This window comes from Mobula hypostoma, chromosome 2 (assembly GCF_963921235.1).
Source record: "Mobula hypostoma chromosome 2, sMobHyp1.1, whole genome shotgun sequence".
Lineage (NCBI taxonomy): Eukaryota > Metazoa > Chordata > Chondrichthyes > Myliobatiformes > Myliobatidae > Mobula > Mobula hypostoma.
Genome location: NC_086098.1, coordinates 38,291,936 through 38,318,588, shown reverse-complemented (window position 1 = coordinate 38,318,588; position 26,653 = coordinate 38,291,936). Strand labels below are relative to the sequence as shown.

The 26,653-nt window shown below is 44.7% G+C and overlaps 1 protein-coding gene across 2 annotated transcripts in view; it reads left to right on the top strand.

Moving 5' to 3' along the window:
• The window catches only part of ift172 (intraflagellar transport 172), a 210,536-nt gene that overhangs the window by 14,276 nt on the left and 169,607 nt on the right, over nucleotides 1–26,653 (top strand). For both annotated transcript variants that reach the window (XM_063035645.1, XM_063035641.1), the window contains exons 4-5: nucleotides 18,107–18,146; nucleotides 20,574–20,639. In XM_063035645.1, the coding sequence (XP_062891715.1) occupies nucleotides 18,107–18,146; nucleotides 20,574–20,639 (106 nt within the window). The remainder of the gene's footprint in view (nucleotides 1–18,106; nucleotides 18,147–20,573; nucleotides 20,640–26,653) is intronic.

The following is a 26,653-nucleotide window of genomic DNA, read 5'->3' as shown; positions in this document are numbered from 1 at the left end:
ATCAGGATCAGATATGAGAATCAGATATTGGAAGTCTACAATGGACTTGTAACCCAAGCTATAACTATAACCAGCGACTAATCCAGACATTGGAAGTTTTGAGACGAGGGGAATTTCACTCGGGTACACTGTCTAAGTAGAAGAGGGAGTGGCGGGTCGCTGCAACGAAATAGAGCTTTGACCAGTGACCAATATGGACATCAGAAGTTTGGAGAGGAGGGGATTTCAGTCAGGTCCCCTGCCCAAGTAGAAAAGGGAGCAGTGGGTCGCTGCAGCAAAATAGAGTTTTGACCTGTGACCAATGGGTATCTGAGTAGCCAGGGCATCAAAGATTATGGTGAGAAGGCGGGGCAGTGGGACTAAATAGGAGAATGGATCAGCTCTTGATAAAATGGCAGAGCAGACTCGATGGGTCAAATGGCCGACTTCTGCTCCTTTGTCTTATGGTCTAATCTGCATTTGGGATTGATAAGTAAGAGCAAATTAAAGGAAGGTAGGGACGAGTGCAACAGCCATCGTCTAAGTGGACAGAGCCACGAGTGGTGATTTCGAGGCTTTACCTCATAATCAGAATCAGGTTTATTATCTCCGGCATGTGTTGTGAAATTTGTTAGCTTAGTGGTAGCAGTTCAATGCATTACATAATATAGAAGAAAGAGAAAATAAATAAAGATTCAAAGATTCTAAGATTCAAAGATTCAAAAGATTCAAAAAACTTTATTGTCATTCTAACTGTACATCAGCTCTGCAGGGCAGAATGAGACAGCGTTTCTCAGGAGCAGTGCAATCATAACATAACAAACACAACACTAAATAATAAACATAACAATAAATAGTAAAACGCAACAGCCACATGTCAGTTAAAATCAAGTTATAAGTGTCCAGTGCAAGTTAAAAGTGTCCAAAGAGAGTCAGGTAGAGCAGCTATTTAGCAGTCTGACTGCCTGTGGGAGGAAGCTGTAATAATAAATAAGTTACAGTATACGTCTATTGAATAGATTAAAATCATGCAAAAAAACAGAAATAATATATATTAAAAAAGTAAGGTAGTGTTCAAGGATACAATGTCTATTTAGGAATCGCATGGCACAGGGGAAGAAGCTGTTCCTGAATTGCTGAGTGTGTGCCTTCAGGCTTCTGTACCTCCTACCTGATGGTAACAGTGAGAAAAGGGCATGCCCTGGATGCTAGGGGTCCTTAATAATGGACGCTGCCTTTCTGAAACACCGCTCCTTGAAGATGTCCTGGTACTTTGTAGGCTCGTACCCAAGATGGAGCGGACTAAATTTACGACAAATTTACAACTCTCTGTAGCTTCTTTCGGTCCTGTGCAGTAACCCTCACCGCGCCCCCGCCCCCCCATACCAGACGGTGATGCAGCCTGTCAGAATGCTTTCCACGGTACATCTATAGAAGTTTTTGAGTGTACTTATTGACATAACAAATCTCTTCAAACTCCTAATGAAGTATAGTCACTGTCTTGCCTTCTTTATAACTGCGTCAATATATTGGGACCAGGTTAGGCCCTCAGAGATCTTGACATCCAGGAACTTGAAACTGCTCACTCTCTCCACTTCTGATCCCTCTTTGAGGATTGGTATGTGTTCCTTCAGCCTACCCTTCCTGAAGTCCACAATCAGCTCTTTCGTCTTACTGACATTGAGTGCCAAGTTGTTGCTGCGACACCACTCCAATAGTTGGCATATCTCACCTCCTGTAGGCCCACTTGTCGCCATCTGGGATTCTACCAACAACAGTTGTATCATCAGCAAATTTATAGATGGTATTTGAGCTATGCCTAACCACACGGTCATGAGTATAGAGAGAGTAGAACAGTCGGCTAAGTACACACCCCTGAGATGCACCAGTGTTGATCGTCAGCAAGGAGGAGATATTATCACCAATCTGCACAGATTGTGGTCTTCCGGTTAGGAGGTTGAGGATCCAATTGCAGTGGAAGGTACAGAGGCCCAGGTTCTGTAACTTTTCAATCAGGATTGTGGGAATGATGGTATTAAATGCTGAGCTATAGTCGATGAACAGTATCCTGACATAGGTGTTTGTGTTGTCCAGGTGGTCTAAAACCGTGTGGAGAGCCATTGAGATTGTGTCTGCCATTGACCTATTGTGGCAATAGGCAAATTGCAATAGGTCCAGGTCCTTGCTGAGGCAGGAGTTCAGTCTGGTCATGACCAACCTCTCAAAGCATTTCATCACTGTAGATGTGAGTGTTACCAGGCAAAATTAAGGCAACTCACATGATTCTTCTTAGTCACTGGTATAATTATTTCCTTTTTAAAGCAAATGGAAACTTCTGCCTGTAACAGTGAGAGGTTGAAAATGTCCTTGAATACTCCTGCCAGTTGGTTGGCACAGGTTTTTGGAGCCTTACCAGGTACTCCTTCTTCAAAGACAGCCTAACATCGGCCTCAGAGAGAGATCACAGTGTCATCGGGTGCAGCAGGGGTCTTTGCAGCTGTAGTTATATTCTCCCTTTCCAAGCGGGCATAGAAGGCGTTGAGTTCATCTGGCAGAGGAGCATCGCTGCCATTCATGCTATTGGGCTTCGTTTTGTAGGAAGTAATCTCTTACAAACCCTGCCAGAGTTGTCGTATATCCGATGTCACCTCCAACCTCGTTCAAAATTGTCTCTTTGCCTTTGAAATAGCCCTCCGCAAATTATACCTGCTTTTCTGGTACAGGTGTCCCCCGCTTTTCGAACGTTCGCTTTACGAAACCTCACTGTTACAAAAGACCTACATTAGTTCCCTGTTTTCGTTAACAGAAGGTGTTTTCACTGTTACGAAAAAAGGCAGTGTGCGCAAAAAAGCAGCGCGCACCCCGAGCAGCTGCTCCTGCCCCGGATTCGGAACAGCATTCTCGCCGGCATTGCTTAAGCACGTGCCTGTGAGCAGCCATTTGCATGATGAGTTCTAAGGTATCGGAAAAGCCTAAAAGAGCTCGTAAGGGTGTTAAACATAGCGTAAAACTAGACATAATTAAGCGTTTCGATCATGGTGAACGAAGTAAGGACAACGTGAGTTTGGCTTGTGGAAGTTGATGAAGATGATGTTGAAGAGGTTTTGGCATCCCATGACCAAGAACTGATAGATGAAGAGCTGATGCAATTGGAAGAGGAAAGGATAACAATCAAAATCGAATGCAGTAGCGAAGGGACCGAAAGTGAAGTTGTCCAGGAACTGAACGTGAAGCAACTGCGTGAGATTTTCGCTGCAATGATAAAGTACTGTAGCGGTGTGCTACACACAGCGCTAAAATAACCACACGGAGTCGGTGAGTTGGAGTTGCGATAAAAGAGATTTATTCAAACTTCGTGGCCTGCTTTAAAACCTTCCCGTTCCCGCCCTCCCTGAGCGGGACTGCTGTGGGGAATGCATAATCGCAGACCCTTTCCGTGCGTGGGATTTTCCCACTGCTGGTGAAGATGGCCTGGCGCCCTTTTTGGGGCCGGCCTCTCTACCGGCGCGCGCTGGTTCATGTGTGCTAGAAAGTGGGTCGCCACATAACCCCCCTCAGAACCGGCGATACCTCCCCCAATGTCCACAGTCTGGATCGGCCTCTGTTTGGGAGGTCTGCCCCTGCGCCACGGTGCCTGAGCCCGGACCGGCTGCGCTAAGTCCACATGGGCCGGTTTGAGTCGGTCCACCGTGAAAACCTCCTCTCCCCCCCCCAATGTCCAGCACGAACGTGGACCCGTTGTTCCTGATCACCTTAAACGGCCCCTCGTAGGGCCACTGCAGTGGTGCCCTGTGTCTGCCCCGTTGTACAAAAAGAAACTTGCAGTTCTGTAGGTCTTTGGGTACGCAAGTCCGGCTCTGTCCGTGCTGTGAAGTGGGTATGGGGGCCAGGTTACCGAGCCTCTCACGTAGTCTGTCCAGGACTGCTGTGGGTTCTTCCTCTTGCCCCCTTGGGGCTGGTATGAACTCTTCTGGGACTACCAGGGGTGCGCTGTACACCAACTCAGCTGACGAGGTGTGCAGATCTTCCTTGGGCGCGGTGTGGATTCCGAGCAGGACCTAGGGAAGCTCGTCCACCCAGTTCGGCCCTTTCAGGCGGGCCATGAGAGCTGATTTCAGGTGAAGGTGGAAACGCTCAACTAGTCCGTTCGACTGTGGGTGGTAGGCAGTTGTGTGGTGTAGCTGTGATCCTAAAAGGTTGGCCATAGCTGACCACAGGCTGGAGGTGAACTGGGCGCCCCTGTCGCAGGTAATGTGGGCTGGTACCCCGAAGCGGGCTACCCAGGTTGCAATCAGTGTTCGGGCGCAGGATTCGGAGGTAGTGTCGGTGAGCGGGACCGCCTCTGGCCATCTGGTGAACCGGTCTACGATAGTTAGGAGGTACCGCGCTCCTCGTGACACTGGCAGGGGCCCCCTGATATCCACATGGATGTGGTTGAACCTCCGGCGGGTGGGTTCGAACCGCTGCGGTGGAGCCTTGGTGTGCCGCTGCACCTTGGCTGTTTGGCACTGCGTGCACATTTTGGCCCATTCACTGACCTGCTTACGCAGCCCATGCCACACGAACCTGTTGGCGACCAGCCGGACGGTTGTCCTGATGGAGGGGTGCGCTAAGTTGTGAATGGATTCGAACACCCGCCGGCGCCAGGCTGCTGGGATGACGGGGCGGGGTTGGCCAATAGCTACGTCACACAGTAGGGTCCTCTCACCTGAACCTACGGGGAGGTCTTGGAGCTGCAATCCGGAGACCGCAGTCCTGTAACTGGGGATCTCAGCGTCTGCCTGCTGTGCCTCTGCCAGCGCTGCATAGTCCACCCCCTGGGACAGGGCCTGTATGGTCGGTCTGGAAAGTGCGTCCGCCACGATGTTGTCCTTTCCAGAGACATGCCGGATGTCCGTCGTGTACTCGGAGATGTAGGACAGATGTCGCTGCTGGTGGGATGACCAGGGGCGGACACTTTCGTGAATGCAAAGGTAAGTGGTTTGTGGTCAGTGAACGCGGTGAAGGGCCTACCTTCTAAAAGCTATCTGAAATGCCGGATTGCCAGGTATAGTGCCAATAGCTCCCAGTCGAAAGTACTGTATTTGAGTTCGGGTGGTCGTAGGTGTTTGCTGAAGAACGCCAGGGGTTGCCAGCGACCCTCGATGAGTTATTCCAGCACTCCACCGACTGCTGTGTTGGATGTGTCCACTGTGAGGGCAGTAGGAACGTCCGTTCTAGGGTGCACTAGCATCGCGGCGTTTGCCAAGGCTTCTTTGGTTTTAACGAAAGCGGCTGCGGCCTCTTCGTCCCAGGTAATGAGCTTGCCCTTACCCGACATCAGAGTGAACAGGGGGCGCATGATTCGGGCTGCCGAGGGGAGGAAACGGTGGTAGAAATTCACCATACCCACGAATTCCTGCAGGCCTTTGATTGTGTTGGGTTGGGGGAAGTGGCGGACCGCGTCTACCTTGGTGGGCAGCAGAGTTGCCCCGTCTTTAGTAATCCTGTGGCCCAGGAAGTCGATGGTGTCGAGTCCGAACTGGCATTTGGCCGGGTTGATTGTAAGGCCGAATTCGCTCAGGCGGGAGTAGAGCTGGCGGAGGTGGGACAGATGCTCCTGCCGACTACTGCTGGCTATGAGGATGTCGTCCAAATAGATGAATGCAAAGTCCAGGTTGCATCCCACCACATCCATTAGCCGCTGGAACGTCTGTGCGGCATTCTTTAGATCGAATGGCATTCAGAGGAATTCGAAAAGGCCGAATGGGGTGATGAGTGCTGTTTTGGGGATGTCGTCCAGATGTACCGGGATTTGATGGTATCCCCGGATGAGGTCGACCTTGGAGAAGATCCTTGCGCCGTGCAGGTTTGCTGCGAAGTCTTGAATGTGCGGCACCGGGTAGTGGTCTGGTGTTGTAGCCTCGTTCAGTCTGTGGTAGTCACCGCGTGGTCTCCAGCCCCCCGTTGCCTTGGGCACCATGTGCAGGGGGGAGGCCCATGGACTGTCGGACCGTCGTGTGATCCCCAATTCCTCCATCTTCTTGAAGTCCTCCTTCTCCAGTCGGAGCTTGTCTGGGGGAAGCCTTCAAGCATGAGCGTGGAGGGGTGGTCCCTGGGTTGGGATGTGGTGCTGTACTCCGTGTCTGGGCATGGCTGCCGTGAACTGCGGTGTCAGTACTGATGGGAAATCCACCAGGACCCTGGTGAATTCGTTGTCAGACAGCGTGATGGAGTCCAGGTGTGGGGCTGGCAACTTTGCTTCATCCAGGGAGAATGTTTGAAAAGTCTTGGCGTGGACTAATCGCTTCCCTTGCAGGTCGACCAGCAGGCTGTGGGCTCGCAGAAAATCCGCCCCCAGGAGTGGTTGTGCCACGGCGGCCAGTGTGAAGTCCTACGTGAACCGGCTGGAGCTGAACTGTAGCCGCACCATGCGGGTGCCGTAGGTTCGTATTGTGCTGCCATTTGCGGCCCTCAGGGTGGGTCCCGGTTCTCTGTTGCAGGTGTCGTAACTCGTTGGAGGTAAGACACTGATCTCCGCTCCGGTGTCGACCAAATAACGGCGTCCCAACTGCTTGTCCCAGACGTACAGGAGGCTGTCCTGATGGCCAGCTGCCGTAGCCATCAGCGGCGGCTGGCCCTGGTGTTTCCCGGGAATTTTCAGGGTGATCTACAGCAGCGGGCCTCTGTGCCCCACCGCTGGTGGTAGAAGCACCATTGTTCGTTGGGCTGCTCACTCCCGTTGCTGGGTTTTGTAGGCTCTGCTGCCGAGCCTCGTCTGGTCTAGTGTTGGGCACGCGGCTTGGTGATCTGTGCGACGGACGCCCCTCTCTCCTTCCTGGCATTCCACAGCACATCTGCTCGGGCCGCCACCTCCCGGGGGTTGCTGAAATCTGCGTTGGACAGCAGCAGGCATATGTCCTCAGGCAGTTGCTCTAGGAACGCCTGCTCAAACATGAGGCAGGGTTTGTGTCCTTCAGCCAGGGCCAGCATCTCGTTTATTAATGCCGACGGCGGCCTGTCTCCCAAACCATCCAGGTGCATTAAGCGGCGTGCTCGTTCACACCATGAGAGTCCGAAAGTCCTTATGAGCAGGGCTTTGAATGCTGTGTACTTGCCATCCTCCGGGGGCGACTGTATAAACTCCTCAACTTGTGCAGCTGTCTCCTGGTCGAGGGAGCTCAGCACTTAGTAGTAACGAGTGGACTCTGAGGTTATCTGCCGAATGTGGAATTGTGCTTCTGCTTGTTCGAACCATAAATGGGGTCGCAGCATCCAGAAGCTTGGCAGTTTTAATGAAACTGCGTGAACAGATGCGGCGTCGGTCATCTTTGGTCCAAATATCATTTGGGCCGTCAGGGTCACCAATTGTAGTGGTGTGCTACACACAGCGCTAAAATAACCACATGTAGTCGGTGAGTTAGAGTTGCGATAAAAGAGATCTATTCAAACTTCGTGGCCTGCTTTAAAGCCTTCCCATTCCCACCCTCCCTGGGCGGGACTGCTGTGGGGAATGCATAATCGCAGACCCTTTCCGCGCGCGGGATTTTCCCCCTGCTGGTGAAGATGGCCTGGTGCCCTTTTTGGGGCCGGCCTCTCTGCTGGTGCGCGCTGGTTTGTGTGTGCTAGAAAGTGGGTCGCCACAGTACGACTTTAATTTTGAAAGGGTATGTCGGTTTCGGGCAAATTTGCAAGATGGTTTGAGTGCTTACAAAGAACTGTATGATAGAAAAATGTGTGAGGCTAAGCAGTCAAGCAAACCTTCCACATCAGCCACAGCAGACAACGAACCTCGACCTTCGACATCGAGGCAGGCAGACATAGAAGAAAATGACCTGCCTGCCCTGATGGAAACAGACGATGATAAGATGACACCCCAGTGTCCCACCACCCTAACCCCCGGGCTGCGGACCGATACATTGCTGCGGAGATTGCAGCGGTAGCCGGGACGCACCCAGCACATCTTTAAGAAAAAAGCCGAAATAAACAAGCTAATTAATTAGGCGCCTCCCGGCACGTAAATGTCGGCCCAGATCAGAGGTGATTGCAATTGTGTTGCCTCTGATCTAGGCCGACATTTACGTGCTGGGCGGCACCTAATTAATTAGCTTGTTTATTTTGGCTTTTTTCTTAAAGATGTGCTGGATGCGTCCTGGCTACCGCTGTACCGCTGCATGCTTTGCGGATCGGTATCGGTTCACTGCCGAGAGGATGGGGGCCACACTGCACCACCCCATCCTCCGACGACTCAGCCTAAAATACCATCATCAGTGTGCTTGGCGCTGTCCCAATTCCGGTAAGTGATACTACATTGTATATACATTATTTCTACAGAGATACAGAGGAGCAGATTGGGAGGCAGATTTTGGAAAGGTGCAAAAATAACAGGGTTGTTATCGTGGGTGACTTTAACTTCCCTAATATTGATTGGCACCTGATTAGTTCCAAGGGTTTAGATGGGGCAGAGTTTGTTAAGTGTGTCCAGGATGGATTCCTGTCACAGTATGTGGACAGGCCGACTAGGGGGAATGCCATACTAGATCTAGTACTAGGTAATGAACCGGGTCAGGTCACGGATCTCTCAGTGGGCGAACATCTGGGGGACAGCGACCACCGCTCCCTGGCCTTCAGCATTATCATGGAAAAGGATAGAATCAGAGAGGACAGGAAAATTTTTAATTGGGGAGAGGCAAATTATGAGGCTATAAGGCTAGAACTTGCGGGTGTGAATTGGGATGATGTTTTTGCAGGGAAATGTACTATGGACATGTGGTCGATGTTTAGAGATCTCTTGCAGGATGTTAGGGATAAATTTGTCCCAGTGAGGAAGATAAAGAATGGTAGGGTGAAGGAACCATGGGCGACAAGGGAGATGGAAAACCTAGTCAGGTGGAAGGCAGCATACATGAGGTTTAGGAAGCAAGGATCAGATGGGTCTGTTGAGGAATATAGGGAAACAAGAAAGGAGCTTAAGAAGGAGCTGAGAAGAGCAAAAAGAGGGCATGAGAAGGCCTTGGCAAGTAGGGTAAAAGAAAACCCCAAGGCATTCTTCAATTATGTGAAGAACAAAAAGATGACAGGAGTGAAGGTAGGACCAATTAGAGATAAAGGTGGGAAGATGTGCCTGGAGGCTGTGGAAGTGAGCGAGGTCCTCAATGAATACTTCTCTTCGGTATTCACCAATGAGAGGAAACTTGATGATGGTGAGGACAATATGAGTGAGGTTGATGTTCTGGAGCATGTTGATATTAAGGGAGAGGAGGTGTTGGAATTGTTAAAATACATTAGGACGAATAAGTCCCCGGGGCCTGACGGAATATTCCCCAGGCTGCTCCATGAGGCGAGGGAAGAGATTGCTGAGCCTCTGTCTAGGATCTTTATGTCCTCGTTGTCCATGGGAATGGTACCGGAGGATTGGAGGGAGGTGAATGTCCCCTTGTTCAAAAAAGGTAGTAGGGATAGTCCGGGTAATTATAGACCAGTGAGCCTTACGTCTGTGGTGGGAAAGCTATTGGAAAAGATTCTTAGAGATAGGATCTATGGGCATTTAAAGAATCATGGTCTGATCAGGGACAGTCAGCATTGCTTTGTGAAGGGCAGATTGTGTCTAACAAGCCTGATAGAGTTCTTCGAGGAGATGACCAGGCATATAGATGAGGGTAGTGTAGTGGATGTGATCTATATGGATTTTAGTAAGGGGTTTGACAAGGTTCCACACGGTAGGCTTATTCAGGAAGTCAGAAGGCATGGGACCCAGGGAAATTTGGCCAGGTGGATTCAGAATTGGCTTGCCTGCAGAAGGCAGAGGGTGGTGGTGGAGGGAGTACATTCAGATTGGAGGATTGTGACTAGTGGTGTCCCACAAGGATCTGTTCTGGGACCTCTACTTTTGGTGATTTTTATTAACGACCTGGATGTGGGGGTAGAAGGGTGGGTTGGCAAGTTTGCAGACGACACAAAGGTTGGTGGTGTTGTAGATAGTGCAGAGGATTGCCAAAGATTGCAGAGAGACATTGATAGGATGCAGAAGTGGGCTGAGAAGTGGCAGATAGAGTTCAACCCGGAAAAATGTGAGGAGGTACACTTTGGAAGGACAAACTCCAAGGCAGAGTATAAAGTAAATGGCAGGATACTTGGTAGTGTGGAGGAGCAGGGGAATCTGGGGGTACATGTCCACAGATTCCTGAAAGTTGCCTCACAGGTAGATAAGGTAGTTAAGAAAGCTTATGGGGTGTTAGCTTTCATAAGTCGAGGGATAAAGTTTAAGAGTTGCGATGTAATGATGCAGCTCTATAAAACTCTGGTTAGGCCACAATTGGAGTACTGTGTCCAGTTCTGGTCACCTCACTATAGGAAGGATGTGGAAGCATTGGAAAGGGTACAGAGGAGATTTACCAGGATGCTGCCTGGTTTGGAGAGTATGTATTATGATCAGAGATTAAGGGAGCTAGGGCTTTACTCTTTGGAGAGAAGGAGGATGAGAGGAGACATGATAGAGGTGTACAAGATAATAAGAGGAATAGATAGAGTGAATAGTCAGCGCCTCTTCCCCAGGGCACCACTGCTCAATACAAAAGGACATGGCTTTAAGGTAAGGGGTGGGAAGTTCAAGGGGGATATTAGAGGAAGGTTTTTTACTCAGAGAGTGGTTGGTGCATGGAATGCACTGCCTGAGTCAGTGGTGGAGGCAGATACACTCGTGAAGTTTAAGAGACTACTAGACAGGTATATGGAGGAATTTAAGGTGGGGGGGGTTGTATGGGAGGCAGGGTTTGAGGGTTGGCACAACATTGTGGGCCAAAGGGCCTGTACTGTGCTGTACTATTCTATGTTCTATATAGGCTGTGTATTTTTATGCGTTATTTGGTATGATTTGGCTGCTTCATAGCTTAAAGGTTACTGGAGAGAGTGTTTCTGCCGACAGGACTTGCGTGAGATTTTCGCTACCAAGAACAGTGTGGCAATGATTGTAGAGAAGTATTCCTACTTTATATAGGCTGTGTATTTATCATATCATTCCTGTTCTTACTATATGTTAGTGTTATTTTAGGTTTTATGTGTTATTTGGCATGATTTGGTAGGTCTGCGAACGCTCACAAATTTTTCCATTATAAATAAATGGTAATTGCTTCTTCGCTTTACGACATTCCGGCTTACGAACCGTTTCATAGGAACGCTCTACCTTCGGATGGCGGGGGAAACCTGTATGGACCTGAGTCTCCAGACTTGAATGCCACAGATCTAGCCTTCAGCAGACGACATACCTCCTAGTTCATCCACAGCTTTTGGTTTAGGAATGTACATGAAGTCTTTGTAGGCAAACACTCATCCACACAGGTTTTAATGAAGTCGGTAACAACTGCAGCATATTCATCCAGATTCGAAGATGAATCCCTGAATACAGTCCAGTCCACCGATTCAAAGCACTCCTGTGCTTCCTTTGTCCATACCTTCTTGGTCCTCACTACTGGTGCTGCAGTCTTCAGTCTCTGCCTATACTCAGGGAATCGAAGTACAGACTTCTACCGTAGAGTACAGTAGAAGTACAGGTGATCAGACTTCCGGAAGTGAGGGCGTGGAATAGCTTCAACGAAGAGAGCCTTCAGTCGAGAAAGAAAAGGAAAACTCTATGCTAAGTTTTTTTCCTCCTTCCCTTCTTTATATCTGCTCAGCTTGGATTGTAGAGATGCCAGGCAGATTAGTGGAATGCCCCTCTTGCGGGATGTGGGAAGGCAGGGAGACCTCCAGTGTCCCTGACGACTACAGCCACGAGAAGTGCATTCAGCTGCAGCTTCTAACACTCCACGTTAAGAAGTTGGAGCTGGAACTGGATGAACTCCAGATCATTCGGAAGACTGAAGGGGTGATATATAGGACATACAAGGAGGTAGTTACACCCATGGTGTAGGACACAGGAAACTGGGTGACTGTCAAGAAGGGGAAAGGTGTTAAGGAGACAGTGCAGAGTACCGTTGTGCCCACCCCCTTAACAACAGGTATATCACTTTGGATACTGTTGAGAAATTGACCTATCAGAGGAAAGTCACAGTGGTCAGGTCTCTGGTATTGAGTCCAGCTTTGTGACTCAGAAGGGAAAGGGAGAGAAGAGGCACGTTGTGGTGAAAGGAGATTCGTTAGTTAGAGGAATGGACAGGAGGTTCTGTGGGTGAGAACGGGATTCTCGGATGGTATGTTGCCTCCTGGGTGCCAGGGTCTGGGATAGCTCAGACTGAGTCCTCAGCATTCTTAAGTAGGAGGGTGAACAGCCAGAGGTCATGGTCCACTTACGTACCAACGACATGGGTAGGATGAGTGACGAGGTTCTGCATGGTAGTTCAGGGAGTTAGGTGCTAAGTTAAAGGGTAGGACCTCTAGGGTTGTGATCTCAGGATTGCTAACCATGCTACATGCTGGTGAGGCCAGGACTAGGAAGATTAGTTTGCACCTGAACTGGAGGAGGTGTAATATCCTAGTGGGAAGGTTTGTTACTGCTGTACAGTGGGGTTTAAACTAGAGTTGCAAGGGGATGAGAACCAGAGTGCCAGAAGAGCTGTTGGAGAGGTTGTGGAGGCAGATGTTGGTAAGACCTCAGACAAAGTCAGGAATCAAACATGTGACTAGTGTCCTGAGCTGTGTATATTTCAAAGCAAGAAGTATCGTAGGAAATGCAGATAAAGATGCAGATGAGGTAGCTGGTTTACAAACAGAGGCAGTGTGTATTGAGGAGAGGCTGTTGATAGGACAAAATTGCAGTCAACAGGATGAGATCCAACGTAAAAGGCGGTCAAAATAAAAAAGGGTGAATACGGGACTGAATGTGCGCGATATATAGAATAAGGTAGGTAAACTTAGAGCACAGTTGCAGATTGGCATGTATGATGTTGTAGACATCACAGAATCAAGGCTGAAAGAAGGTTATATTTGGAGCTTAATGTCCAAGGATACACATTGTATTGAAATGACAGGCAAAAAGGTAGACGGGTGGTGTTGCTCTGTGAAATGAAATCAAATCATTAGGAAGAGATGACATAGGGTCGGAAGGTGTTGAATCATTGTGGATAGAGCTAAGGAACTCATTCATCAACCATGGGATTGAGTTCAAGATAGTGTTACAGCTATATAAAGTGTTGGATGGCATAAAACCTCTTACAGCTGAATGAAGGAAAGTCTGAAGTTGTCCTATTTGGCCCCCTGACTCCATCAAAGTGATTACCAACAGTCTTGGTAACTTGTCCACCCTTGTCAAACCCCATGTTAAATCCCTTGGTGTGATGTTTGATTCCACCTTTAAGTTTGACAAGCAAGTTAATGCAGTAGTAAAAGCCAGTTTTTTCCAGCTTTGTGCTATTGCCAAAATCAAGCAGTTTCTCTTTTTCAAAGATCTTGAAAGTCATCCATGCCCTTATATCCTCCCGCTTGGACTACTCCAACTCCCTGTATACTGGGATTAGTCAGTCCCTGTCCCATCTGCAACTGGTCCAGAATGCCGCAGCCAGGCTCCTGACAGGTGCCTGGGACCATATTACTCCTATCCTGGCCTCTCTCCACTGGCTGCCAGTACGGTTCAGAATTGATTTTAAGATTCTCCCGTTTGTTTATAAGGCCCTAAATGGGCTGGACCCCCCCCCCCCCACCATATCACAGACCTTCTAACCCGTTATTCTATTTCCAGGTCCCTCAGGTCGACTGACTTGGGGCTTCTGGGTGTCCCGCGATCTAAACTTAAGCTCAGAGGTGACCGTACCTTTGCTATTTTAGCCCCTAGACTGTGGAACAGCATTCCCCTCCCTATCAGATCTGCCCCCTCCATCGACTCTTTTAAATCCAGGCACAAAACTTACTGTTATTCACTAGTGTTTGAATCCTCCTGATGTGGCTGATTTTTGGCTTGTGCCTAGGCCCTTGTGTTTCTTTTGTGCCTATAAGCTGTTTGCCTTGTTGGTTATGTCTGTGTTTCTTGTATTTGTGATTTTAGCTATCCGCTCTGATCTGTACAGCACTTTGGACAACATGGGTTGTTTTTAAATGTGCTATATAAATAAATTCAACTTGACTTGACTTGACTATATAAGACCTTGGTCAGACCCCACTTGGAGTACTGTGTTCAGTTTTGGTCATCTTACTACAGGAAGGATGTGGATACTATAGAGAGAGTGCAATGGAGACTTATAGGGATGTTGCCTGGATTGGAGGGCATACATTATGAGAATAGGTTGAGTGAACTTGGCCTTTTCTCCTTGGAGAACAAAGGATGAGAGGTGACCTGATAGAGGTATACAAGATGATGAGGGGCATTGATCGTGTGGCTAGCCAGAGGCTTTTTCCCAGGGCTGAAATGACTAACACGAGGGAGCATAGTTTTAAGGTGCTTGGAAATAGGTGCCGAGGGGATGTCAGGGGTAAGTTTTTCACATGGAGAGTGGTGTGTGCGTGGAATGCACTGCTGGTGGCAGTGGTGGAAGTGGATACAATAGGGTCTTCTAAGAACCTCTTAGATAGGTACATGGAACTTAGAAAAATAGAGGGTTATGCGCTAGGGAAATTCTAGGCAGTCTCTAGAGTAGGTTACATGGCACGACACTGTGGGCTGAAGGGCTTGTAATGTGCTGTAAATTTCTATGTTTGTTCTATGAGCTGCAAGGGTATAAAGACCCTAATGGGAGTTGTGTACAGACCCCTAAGCAGTGGTATGGATGTGTTCTACAAATTAGAATGGGAAATAGAAAATGCATGCCAAAAGGGCAATGTTACAATTCTCATAGGGGATTTTGATATGCTGGTAGATTGGGAAAATCAGGTTGGTGCTGGATTCCGAGAGGGGAAATTTATAGAATGCCTACGGATGGCTTTTTAGAGCAGCTCATGACTCTAGGAGATCAACTATTCTGGATTGAGTGTTGTGCAATAAACCAGAATTGATTAGAGTGCTCAAGGTAAGAGAATCATTAGGGGTAACTGATCATAATATGATTGAATTCACCCTGAAATTTGGGAAGAAGCAGTTAATGTCAGGGGTATCAATTTTAAAGTGAAGTGAAGGGATTTACAGAGGCATGAGAGAGCAGTTGGCCAGAATTGATTGGAAAAGAACATTGGCAGGGATGACGGCAGAGCAGCAATAGCTGGAATTTCTGTAAGCAATTTGGAAGGCACAACATATATACATCTCAAAGAGGAAGAAATATTCTAAGGGCAGCAAGATGACACAACAATGGCTAACAAGGGAAGTCAAAGCGAACATAAAAGCCAAAAAGAGGGCGTATAATAGCAAAAAGTAGTGAGAAGTTAGAGGATTGGGAAGCTTTTTAAAAACAAACAGAAGGTAACTAAAAAAGTAGTTGAGAAGGTAAAGATAGAATACAAACGTAAATTAGCCAATAATATTAAAGAGAATACCACTGTTTCTTCAGACACATGAAGTGTAAAAGAGAGGCGAAAGTGGATATCTTACCGCCAGAAAACGATGCTGGAGAGGTAGGAAGGGGGGACAAGGAAATGGCGGATGTACTGAATCAGTATTTTACATCTGTTTTCACTGTGGAAAGCACTTGCAGTATGGAGAAAGTTCCAGATGTCAAGGGTCATGAAGTTTGTGAAGTTACCGTTACTAGAGAGAATGTTCTTAGGAAACTGAAAGATCTGAAGGTAGATATACCCAGGGTTCTGAAAGAGGTGTTTGAAGAGATTGTGAAGGCATTAGTAATGATCTTTCAAGAATCACTAGATTCTGGAGTGGTTCTGGAAGACTGGAAAATTCCATATGTCACTCCACTCTTCAAGAAGGGAGACGGGCCAGTTCGTCTGACCTCAGTGGTTGGGAAGATGTTGGAGTCAATTATTAAGGTTGAGGTTTCAGGGTACTTGGAGGCACATGATAAAATAGGCCGTAGTCATCATGGTTTCCTCAAGGAAAAGTCTTGCCTGACATACCTGTTGGAATTTTTGGAAGAAATAACAAGCAGAATAGTCAAAGTAGAATCAGTTGATGTTGTATACTTGGATTTTCAGAAGGCCTTTGAGAAGGTGCCAAACAATGAGGCTGCTTAACAAGCTACGAGCCCATGGTAATACAGGAAAGATTCTAGCATGGATAAAACAGTGGCTGACTGGCAGGAGGCAACGAGTAGGAATAAAGGGAGACTTTTCTGGTTGGCTACCGGTGACTAGTGGTATTCCACAGGGGTCTTTGTTCGCACTGATTATTTTTATGTTATATGTTAATGATTTGGATGAAGGAATTGATGGCTTTGTTGCAAAGTTTGAGGAAGTAGAAAGGCTACAGAAGGACTTAAACAGATTAGGAGAATGGGCAAAGAAATGGCATTTGGAATACAGTGTTGGGAAGTGTATGGTCATGCACTTTGGGCAAAGAAATGACAGAGTTGACTATTTTCTAAATGGAGAGAAAATGCAAAAAACTGAGGGACAAAGAGACTTGGGAGTCCTTGTGCAGGGTTCCCTAAAGGTTAATTTGCAGGTTGAATCTGTGGTGAGGAAGGCAAATGCAGTGTTAGCATTCATTTCAAGAGGACTGGAATATAAAAGCAAGGATGTAATGTTCGAGACTTTATAAATCACTGGCGAGGCCTCACTTGGAGTATTGTGAGCAGTTTTGGGTCCCTTATTTTAGAAAGAATTTGCTGGAACAGGAGAGGATTCATAAGAGGTTCACAAAAATGATTCCAGGATTGAATGGCTTGTCATGTGAAGAGTGTTTAATGGCTCTGGACTTGTATTCACTAGAATTCAGAAGAATGAGAGGTGTTCTTATTGAAACCTATCAAATGGTGAAAGGCCTTGATAGAGTGGATGTGAAGAGGATATATCCTATGGTGGGAGAGTCTAGGGCTTGACACAGCCTCAGAGTAGTCTTTTTGAATGGAGATGAGGAATTTCTTTAGCTAGAGAGTGGTGAATCTGTGGAATTGTTTGCCACAGGCAGCTGTGGAGGCCATTTTTATTTGTAGTTAAGGCAGAGGTTGATGGATTCTTGATTGTTCAGGGCATGAAGGGATACAGGGAGAAGGCAGGAGATTGGGGCTACAAGGAAAATTGGATCAGCCATAAGAACCAGTGGAGCAGACTCAATGGGCCAAATGGCCTAATTCTGCTCCTATATCTTGTGGTCTGATATCCTACTAAATGATGAAGCAGGCTTCTGCTCATATAAGTTTCTACTTGTATCTGGAGTTTGGATTGTTAAGACTGGCATATAGTACTTCCATTGTGCCTACTCATCTATCTGGGCCTTTAACCAAGGCAAACATACCTTCCCCAACTATGACCTTGTAACCTTGCTAGACACATAGCACAAAGAAAATATACTTCATAAACAGGAACTTACCATTAATCATATTGTCACCGTCTCCTGATCAGAGTAGGGATGTGCACCAAAGTTCATTCAGTGATAATTCTACCAGTTCAGTGTGAAATTTTGACAGTTTGTTGCTTTTGAATTTAGCCAAATCCGATTGTATTTCCTCCAATATTGCATCTGGATTTTTATCATTCTTACTGTTAAAGCTTTCTCATCAGAGATGCAACAGACTTCTGCCTTTGCTATTATGAAATAGCTGTTCAGGGAGTTTCTGTTGTTCCAGTTACTTTGATCTTCCAATTCCATTTATGGTTCCAATTCCACTTGTGATTAATATCCCTCCTTATAGCTTCCATTTCTTATCAGATTCTCATGCAGGTAGTCTTTGTGTTCCAGCCTATTCCCCTGCAGCAGCTGTCCCCATCTTGCTCTGTCTGCCTCCCCTTTTCTGCCTCCATCCATCATCCATCTGCCTCTGTCTCCCTACCCAACCCCTACCTAGCTTGACCTGTCCATCAATCTTCTCCTCTCCCAAGTCCACCAGTCCACCTTGGGCTCCTGTCCCACCATTCCCCTTATCCTCCATGTTTTGGCTGTCTGCTCTCTCCACTGTCTGTCCTGATACACTGTTTTAACTTGAAACATCAACAATTATTTTCCCCTGCTGATAGTGCTTCATCTGCTGAGTTCCTCAAGCAGATTGTTACTCTCAGTTCCAGCATCGACAATCACTTGTGTCTCCTTGCACTGATAAATTTGTCCTTTAAGTTTACACAAATTTTGTCCTTTAAACATGAACACTGATTATTGATTTTGTATTTTATTTTCTAGGGGAGACAAGAAGGTTATTTGTAACAAGTTTGTGCAAACGGTAAGAAAATCTTTTAGTGCAGACTATCTGGAGATTTTAATAATTTATACAGTCAATTTTTATCATGAATCAGCACATTTGAACTTGTCTAATTTTATGTGTGGCATGAGAATGTATGCATTTTATCAAGAGTAGAAATTATGAGGATGAAATGAAACTTAGTCTCCCGATTCTACATTTTTGTTTGAAATATTCATGAATTTCATTAATCTTTACAGCAGCACTCATGTTACTACAATCTAGTCAAGGACTTTTTTGTTGAATTTACCTCTTCTACACACTTATGAGCAGTGTTCAGTGCCATTGCACTGAAATGACTAATACCTAGTGGTTTTCAACATGAAGATTAAGCTTTCAGCCCCAGGGATGTTGTTTGGAAGTGACTAAGTAATATCAAATTATTAAATATTGAAAAGTACAGGAAATAAATAGACTACCAGGAAGAATCAAGGAACAAATGAGGCACTTGAGGAGTAGAGGGTTAAAAGGTGGTTGCTCTGGCAGATAAAGTGAAGGAGAATCCCAAGGGCTTCTACAGATATATTAAGAGCAAAAGGATAGCAATGGACAAAATTGGACCACTTGGAGGTCACTGTGGTCATCTATGCATCGAGCCAAAAGAGATAGGGGAAATATTAAGTGTTTTTTTTGCATTTCTTTTTACTCAGGAGATAGATAAAGCGTCTATAGAACTGAGGCAAAACAGTAATAAGATCATAGCTTACAAAAGAGGAGGTGCTTTCTGTCTTGAGACAAATTCAGGTGGATAAGTCCCCATGACTGTCCCCAGGAACAGTGTGTTCCTTTGACTTTGTGGGAGGCCAGTGCATTTTGGCCCAATTAAGTGGCTGCTTCAATTAGCTGAAATTTCATGGAAATAGTTAAAATGGCATAAAAAAGACAAACTGCTGTTTAACTGAGTAACAATGGTATATTTAAATGAAATACGGAACAAATTAGAACACTGCTGATACTATTACTTACTATGAAACTGTATTAGTTCCTAAAAGTTATCAATGGGGGATTTCATCCAGTGTACACTGCCGTGTTTTTTGATTGACTGCAAATGAACAAAATCAGCATAGACACCTAGTGCAGCTAATGAACTGCCTACTTGCAATCTTTTCAACGACTGCACTCTCCAACCCTTCATTTTCATTGTAACTTTCAAGATGATTGCTGATACCTTCAAATTCTTCATAGTCCTAACTTGTTGAAGTAGTGAAATTGTTTCATTTTCTGTTCCGGCTGTTTCTGGCATCTCTAAGCCTGAATGCTTGAAATCACAGTGAGCAAGAATTCTGCATTGTCTTGCTGCTTACTTCTTGCCAACTTTCAGTGACAAAAATCACTGCTTTTTGAACACAAGTGCTCGCAATGGATGCTGTTAAAAACAGTTCGCTCTAAGCACAGTGTAGTGTCAAATGGCCACACAAGTGTATACAACTGACTCTGGTTGGAAACTGTTTGTTAACAGTCTCCTGTCCCAATTAAGTGGCATACTGTTCCAAGTAAACAAAGGTAATCCTGGCTATTTTCTTGATTAGTTTTTGTTCCTTACCAGTTGTCCCAAATAAGCAGCTACCCTGGTTAACCGATGGCTTAATTAACTGGAATCCACTGTATATGGATATACCCAATATTTAAAATAGCCTTTGCCAAGAGACATTGTCCATTACTGCTATCAGTCAGCTATTTTTTGTCTGCTATTCAATAAGGTCATGATTGACCTTTTATCTCAGCACCACTTTCCTACACTATTCCTTGTTCCCTTTATTCCCTTAGTATCTAAAATCTATTGATCTCATTATTGAAGTTCAAGAATAGCTAAATTCTCCAAAGAATATTTTGAAACAATGTAAAGGATTCACCATCTTCAAGGTACCAGTTGAAAATACAGAAATGAAAGAGAATCTTTAGAAGTTGAATTACTTTGCTTAATCAGAGAATTATGAATGAGTTGATAGGTGTATTAAAATGATAAAAAGTTGGAAGAAAATTAACATGGTCTGTTTCCTATGCTCCAGAATCTAGCACAATGAAAAATAAATTTAGGATTAAACATGAGCAGTATAGGAGCCTGAGAAGTATTACACAGAGAAAAGTAAACTATATAATGCAATAATGAGTTAGCATTTTAGGTGGTGGCTATGTAATCTTCTAGGAATACATTAGGAACATATAAAAGCATGGGAATAGGTTTGAGCACAGGCAAATGTGAACAATAAGAAACCAGTATCAACCAGCCAATTTCCAAATTGTGTTTTATGTATATATCTGTATGACCGGGTTTCTCATGCACAGAAACATCTTGGTTGTTCTCAATAATCTAACAATGCAATTTGTACTGAAATGTTGCTAGCCATTACCTTTGTTGTTTTGGTTCTAAATGAAGCAAAGAACGTTATAAATGCATTTGTATTTCAGAGTGCTGTTACATGTCTGATTTGGCCAGCAGATCAAGCAATTGTTTTTGGATTGGCAGAAGGAAAGGTATGTTCCTGTATTTCACTGCCCTAATCACTTCAATAATAAAGAAGTTATTATGCATGGCAAGATAATTCATAGGAAAGAAGGAAAGGAATAATGGAATTACAGGGTAGATACTTAGCATTTTTTGTTATATAAACACAACCATACTCTTGTATATTGGAATATTTGCATGGATTGTTTATGTATTGTGACATAACTTTAAGATGTTTGGAAGAGAGTATAGGGGAGAAATCAGAGGTATGGTAGGTGCTCAGAACAGGGGTCCCCAACCTTTTTTGCACTGCGGACCGGCCGACCAGGGTGGGGTAGGGTTGCCAATGGACAAGAGTAGCAGTCAAATACGTTGTTTACCCCGAGAGACTACAATGACCATGAAGCCTTACGCGGGCACCAGTGCGCATGCATGATTTGCGCATGCATGTACGTGCCGATTTTTTCTAGAAATCGTTTTTGGCGATTCTGTACGGGGGTGGGGGTGGGGGTGGGTTTAATCATGACCGGAATATAGGTGATAAGTGGCTAATACACTGAATATCGTTTCTAAAAGGGTTTATCTAACGAATTTAATATTAAACACACAGCGCATATTTTCCTCGCATGAATATAGTGATAAGTCAATTATCAGGGGAGGACAGGGGAGCTTGAAGTAAGTGTTGAACGAACTTCCAGTAGAAGTGGTGGAGGCAGGTTTGATATTATCATTTAAAGAAAAATTGGATAGGTATATGGACAGGAAAGGAATGGAGGGTTATGGGCTGAGTGCAGGTCGGTGGGACTAGGTGAGAGTAATGTTCGGCACGGACTAGAAGGGCAGAGATGGCCTGTTTCCGTGCTGTGATTGTTATATGGTTATATAAGTAAGTCAACAGCATCATAACATTTTAAATAACATTTGGATATTAAACACACAGCACATATTTTCCCCGTATGAACATATAAAATTATTGCAACACACCAATATCGCTAAATCAGTAGGAGCCCTGGGCTTGTTTCCCTGCAACAAGATGGTGCCATCGAGGGGTGATGGGAGACAGCGATACTCGAAGGGGGTTCCTTATGTCTAGTCTATTCCGCAATTTAGTTTTCGTTGCATTCATTGCAGAGATATGTTGGAAATGGAAGCAACATTTTCAGTGCTTTCCTGGCTATCTCAGGACATTTAGCCTTGACTTTGATCCAGAATGCCGGCAGAGATGTTATGTCAAACATACTTTTCAACCCGCTGTCATTGGCAAGCTCGAGGAGTTGATCTTCTTCCCACGCTGACATGGATGACGCGCGGGTAATGACCTCGCATGCGTAATGGCTCAACAGTGCATGACAGGGAATGAGGAAAGGTGCAGCTGACTCATATCACCAAATCATATCGTTTCCTCGCGGCCTGGTAGCGCATGCTTTGTGGCCCGGTGGTTGGGGACTGCTGGCTTAGAATGTGTTGCCAGAGGTTGTGTAAAGACAGATACATTGGGGACATTTAAAAGACTCTAAGATAGGCACATGGGTGAAAGGAAAATGGAGGACTATGTGGGAAGGAAGGGTTAGATTGTTGTTAGAGTAGATAAAAGAGTCAGCACAACATCATGGACTGAAGGGCTTGTACTACGCTACGCTGTTCTATGTTCCAATTGTACATTTGTGTGGTTGTGGAGAAGTTCACAGGAGTATAGGACTGAGAATAAACTGTCTCATACCTTGCACTATATTAGTACTGTATCTTCCTTATTTTCTTACTTTAGTGATGCAATTTATAAAACTGAAAATCAGAATGGCAGTGAAATGATCATGAAAATAATTGAAAAATCATTTAAGTATGGAGGTGCATTTGGTTATTTGTCATTTTGTATTTAACTGTATTAATGTATTTTCCCAGAATGTTTGCAGATTTCAATACTCGCTTTGACAAATTCTGATTTGTCTTAGGAATTCACTAGTTTGAAACACATTGTCAGAAGCAATCTCATTGCTTTACAGTTTGACATACAATAATTTGAATAATGTTCTACTTTGCTGTTAAACCAAGATTATTTGGCCTTCTGGGTATTTAATGAAATTAAGTTCTATAGATGTGAAGTTGAAGAACTGTGATCTGTAACACTATGGATCTAACACTCAAAAGTGTGATTAAATTGTACAGTGCTTTTGTACAGAGACAATGGGCCAAATGGCCTCCTGTATTTTAAAATTCTTTGTATTTTTCTATGAAGATTTTTTTTTAAGGTTTTGAAATTATCATCTGAATTTTTTTCTGTTAAAAAATTGATGAAGAGCTTGAAAGAGAGTTTAGCGAATTTATGGCAGTGGAGCTCTAAACACTTTACAGCTACTGTCTCAGACTTGCCATTCTCTATATCTGTATCTTTCTTACTTCTTTACTCTAGTAACATAATTTGCAATACTGAAAATCGCAATGGCAGTGAAGGGATCAGGAAATTAATTGAAAAATCATTGAAGTACTGAGCTTGATTTGGTTATTTGCCATTTGCCATTTTTTTATATTTAACTGTATTAATGTACTTCCTAGAATGCTTATAGATTTCTATATGGTCGGCCCTCCTTATCCGCAAGGGATTGGTTCCGAGACCCCCCACGGATACCAAAAAACACAGATGCTCAAGTCCCTTATTTAACCTGTCTCAGTGCGGGTAGACTTTAGGACCCAGGCCAGCACTGGACCCGCCGCCCGCAGTGTTTCTGTTCCGTTGACTTATAATACCTAATACAATGTAAATGCTATGTAAATAGTTGTTATACTGTATTGTTTAGGGAATAATGACAAGAAAAAAGTCTGTACATGTTCAGTACAGACACAACCATCGTAGCTCTTCTGGGAACGCTGACGCTGCCTCGGCATCAACCATGCCGATTCTCCCGTGATCTTTAAGTTCTTGAGTCTGTAGCGCTTTATGTAGCCAGCCAGCCATCCCTAACACTGACACTTCCATGAATTTCAGCCTCTTTCAGCTTTATTGTACGAATGCTTGATTCGTTCTTAATGACCTTACGGCCCACTTCGGAATGCAACATGCCACTTTTTAAAAGATCTAATATTTCTAATTTCTCGGCAAGAGATAGCACTTTACGCTCCCTCTTAGCCTTTGGGGAATTGCTTTGATCACGTAATTGCTTTTTAGGAGCCATTTTTTCACAGAAACAAAGTAGCGACCGAATGCTCGAATAACGAGTGCTGGAGAGAGAACTTCCGGGTTTTCCCGGTTCGCAGTTGGTTGAATTCGCACAAGCGGAACTTGCGGATAAGGAGGGCCGACTGTACTAAATCTTAAAGTATTAACTATTTCTATAGAATGAGAAACAAATTGAATTGAAATAACTGGTCAGTTAACTGAGTTGCATATGTCTTATAAAAAAATTGCAATTTATAGTTTTACTATCCTAAATTGTTTGCAAGAGTGTTATTTAATACAATTTAACACAAGCCACATAAGTGAGTATGAATGCAGATAATCAGAAGCTGTCAAAGCAGTAAATTTTAATGATCATCTTGAAGGAGGAAAGTGACGTAGAAAAGTGGAAATTCAGGAAAGGAGCCAATGTAGAGTGGACCAACTGCGTGGAGCTCTTCCATTCTTTCCTTGAGGCTGAGGCAGTAAGACTGCTGCAGCCGCTGTGCGCTTCGTGTTTGCGAGCTTAATGGCGATTTGCCCTGCTATACGATGAACTGAGACTAAGGCAATGGGCCTACTGTGGCTGCTCTGGGATTTGGTGGACTCAATTTGGTTCAGAATGCTGTTGCTTGCTTTTATTGTTTGCATGATGTGTTTCTTTTCCCTTTCTCTGTATTCAGTGTTGGTCTCTTTTTATAATTGAATTCTTTCGGGTAGCATTAATTTGGCAGAACAATGATTATTTTGATCACCATCTATAGAGCTTGTAACTTTTATGTACATCTTTGCATTCTGTTGTGCTGCCTAGGCTCTGGGCTTTATTGGGCCTAAGGTAGGAAGTTGAGTGTTGTAGTGTAGGGTATGCAGTACAAGCCTTGGATCAACATTTTGTAATTGGCAACACTGTCTTCTTGTGGTTGGGATGGTAGGGAGCACTCATTGTGTTCTTCTTAGAATAACAAAGAAAGGTTGGTTGGCATGTGTTTTGTTGGGAAGGGGAAGTCAGCCTGACATTTGGAAAGTGTGGGATTGGAATGGGGGACAGCCCAGCATTTGTGCTTGTGAAGTCATGGAGTGGGAACATAACAATATTTTGATGTGACAATCAACCCAGGATTTTGGATGGAAGGTGGGTGAGATTGGCAAGTTAGCAGCAGCATCAAGTCAGTGGCCATTCAACAAAAGTTGTCATCCTGGGGATTTGGGATAGAGATCAGCATCAAGATGTGGGATAGGTGCAGTTGGCTAAATTGGCAAAGAAAGGTAATTTGTGGGGAAGGTTGGATGCGAGATTGGAGATGTTATGTGGACTGAAGATTGTGACGGTAATTCAAAGCAGAGCTGGGTGTAAATTAAGCTTTACCTTTTAACAGCATGTATCCTTGATTGGCGTTGTTATATGATTGGGATTGGAATTGGTTTATTATTGATTATATATATTGTGGTACAGTGAAAAGCTTGTCTTGCATACTATTCATGCAGATTGATTCATTACACAGAGCATTGGGGTAGTCCAGGGGAAAACAATAACAATGCAGAATAAACTGCAACAGCTGCAGAGAATATGCAGAGCAGATGGATAATAAGGTACAAGGTCATAACAGGGTAGATTGTGATAGCGAGTTCATCTTTTATACTAGGGCACTATTCAAAAATCTTATAACAGAAGCTATTCTCGATGCCTTCATGGACATTTTTCACACTTCACTAATCCAGGCAGCTGTCTTCACATAGTTCGAATCAGCCACCATCATCCCTCTACCAAAGACACCTTCAACACCTTCAGCACCCTCAGGACTAAATGATGACCACCCAGTGGCACTGATGCTAATTATCATACAGTGTTTTGAAGGGCTGGTAATGGCACATATCAAAAACTCTATTCCCACCACATCAGACACTCATCAATATGCTTACTGACAAAACACTCTACAACAGATGCCTTGGCATCTGTCGTACATCTGGATCTGACACATCTAGAAAGCAAAGATACCTATGTCAGAATGCTGTTTCTGGATTTCAGTTTGGCATTCAACTCTACTGTCCCAACACTACAGACCTTGCTAAACAAATTCCCATTCCTCGGTTGAAAAACGCCTCTGTTGAAAAACGCCTCTGTTGGAATTTCTAACCAACAGACCTCAGATAGTTAGGACACACAACTGCTCCTCCCTTATCATTATCTTCAACACAGGTGACCCCCAGGGCTGTGTGCAGAGCCCATTGCTGTACACTCTGCTCACGCGTGACTGCATAGCAAAACACCTGAATAATTTTTATTATGTTTTGTTTTATAGAGATACAGTGCAGAATAGGTCCTTCCAGTCTTTCAAGCCATGCTGCCTAGCAATCCCTGATTTAATCCTAATCATATCATAGGACAATTTGCAATGACCAATTAGCTTACCGACAGGTATTCTGAAAAGAAAATGCAATCTCTGTACTTTCTAAATTTCACTTTTGAAGGCCTCCCACTCGCCAAATACACCTTTGTTGGAAAACAACCTGTCCCAGTCCACACTTGCCAGATCCTTTCTGATACCATCGTAGTTGGCCTTTCTCCAATTTATAATCTCAACCCAAGAACCAGATTTATCCTTTTCCATAATTACCTTGAAGCTAATGGTATTATAGTCACTAAATGCAAAGTGTTCCCCTGCACACACTTCTGTCTCATTCCCTGTTTCATTCCAAATACAAGATGGAGTATCACACTCTCTTTAGTTAGGACATCTATGCATTGATTAAGGAAACTTTCCTGAACACATTTTTCAACATCTTTCCCATGTAGTATGGGAGTTCTAGTCAACATATGGAAAGTTTAAAATCACCTGCTATCACAATCTTATGTCACTCGCAACAGTCCACAAGTTTGTTTATTAAAATCCTGTG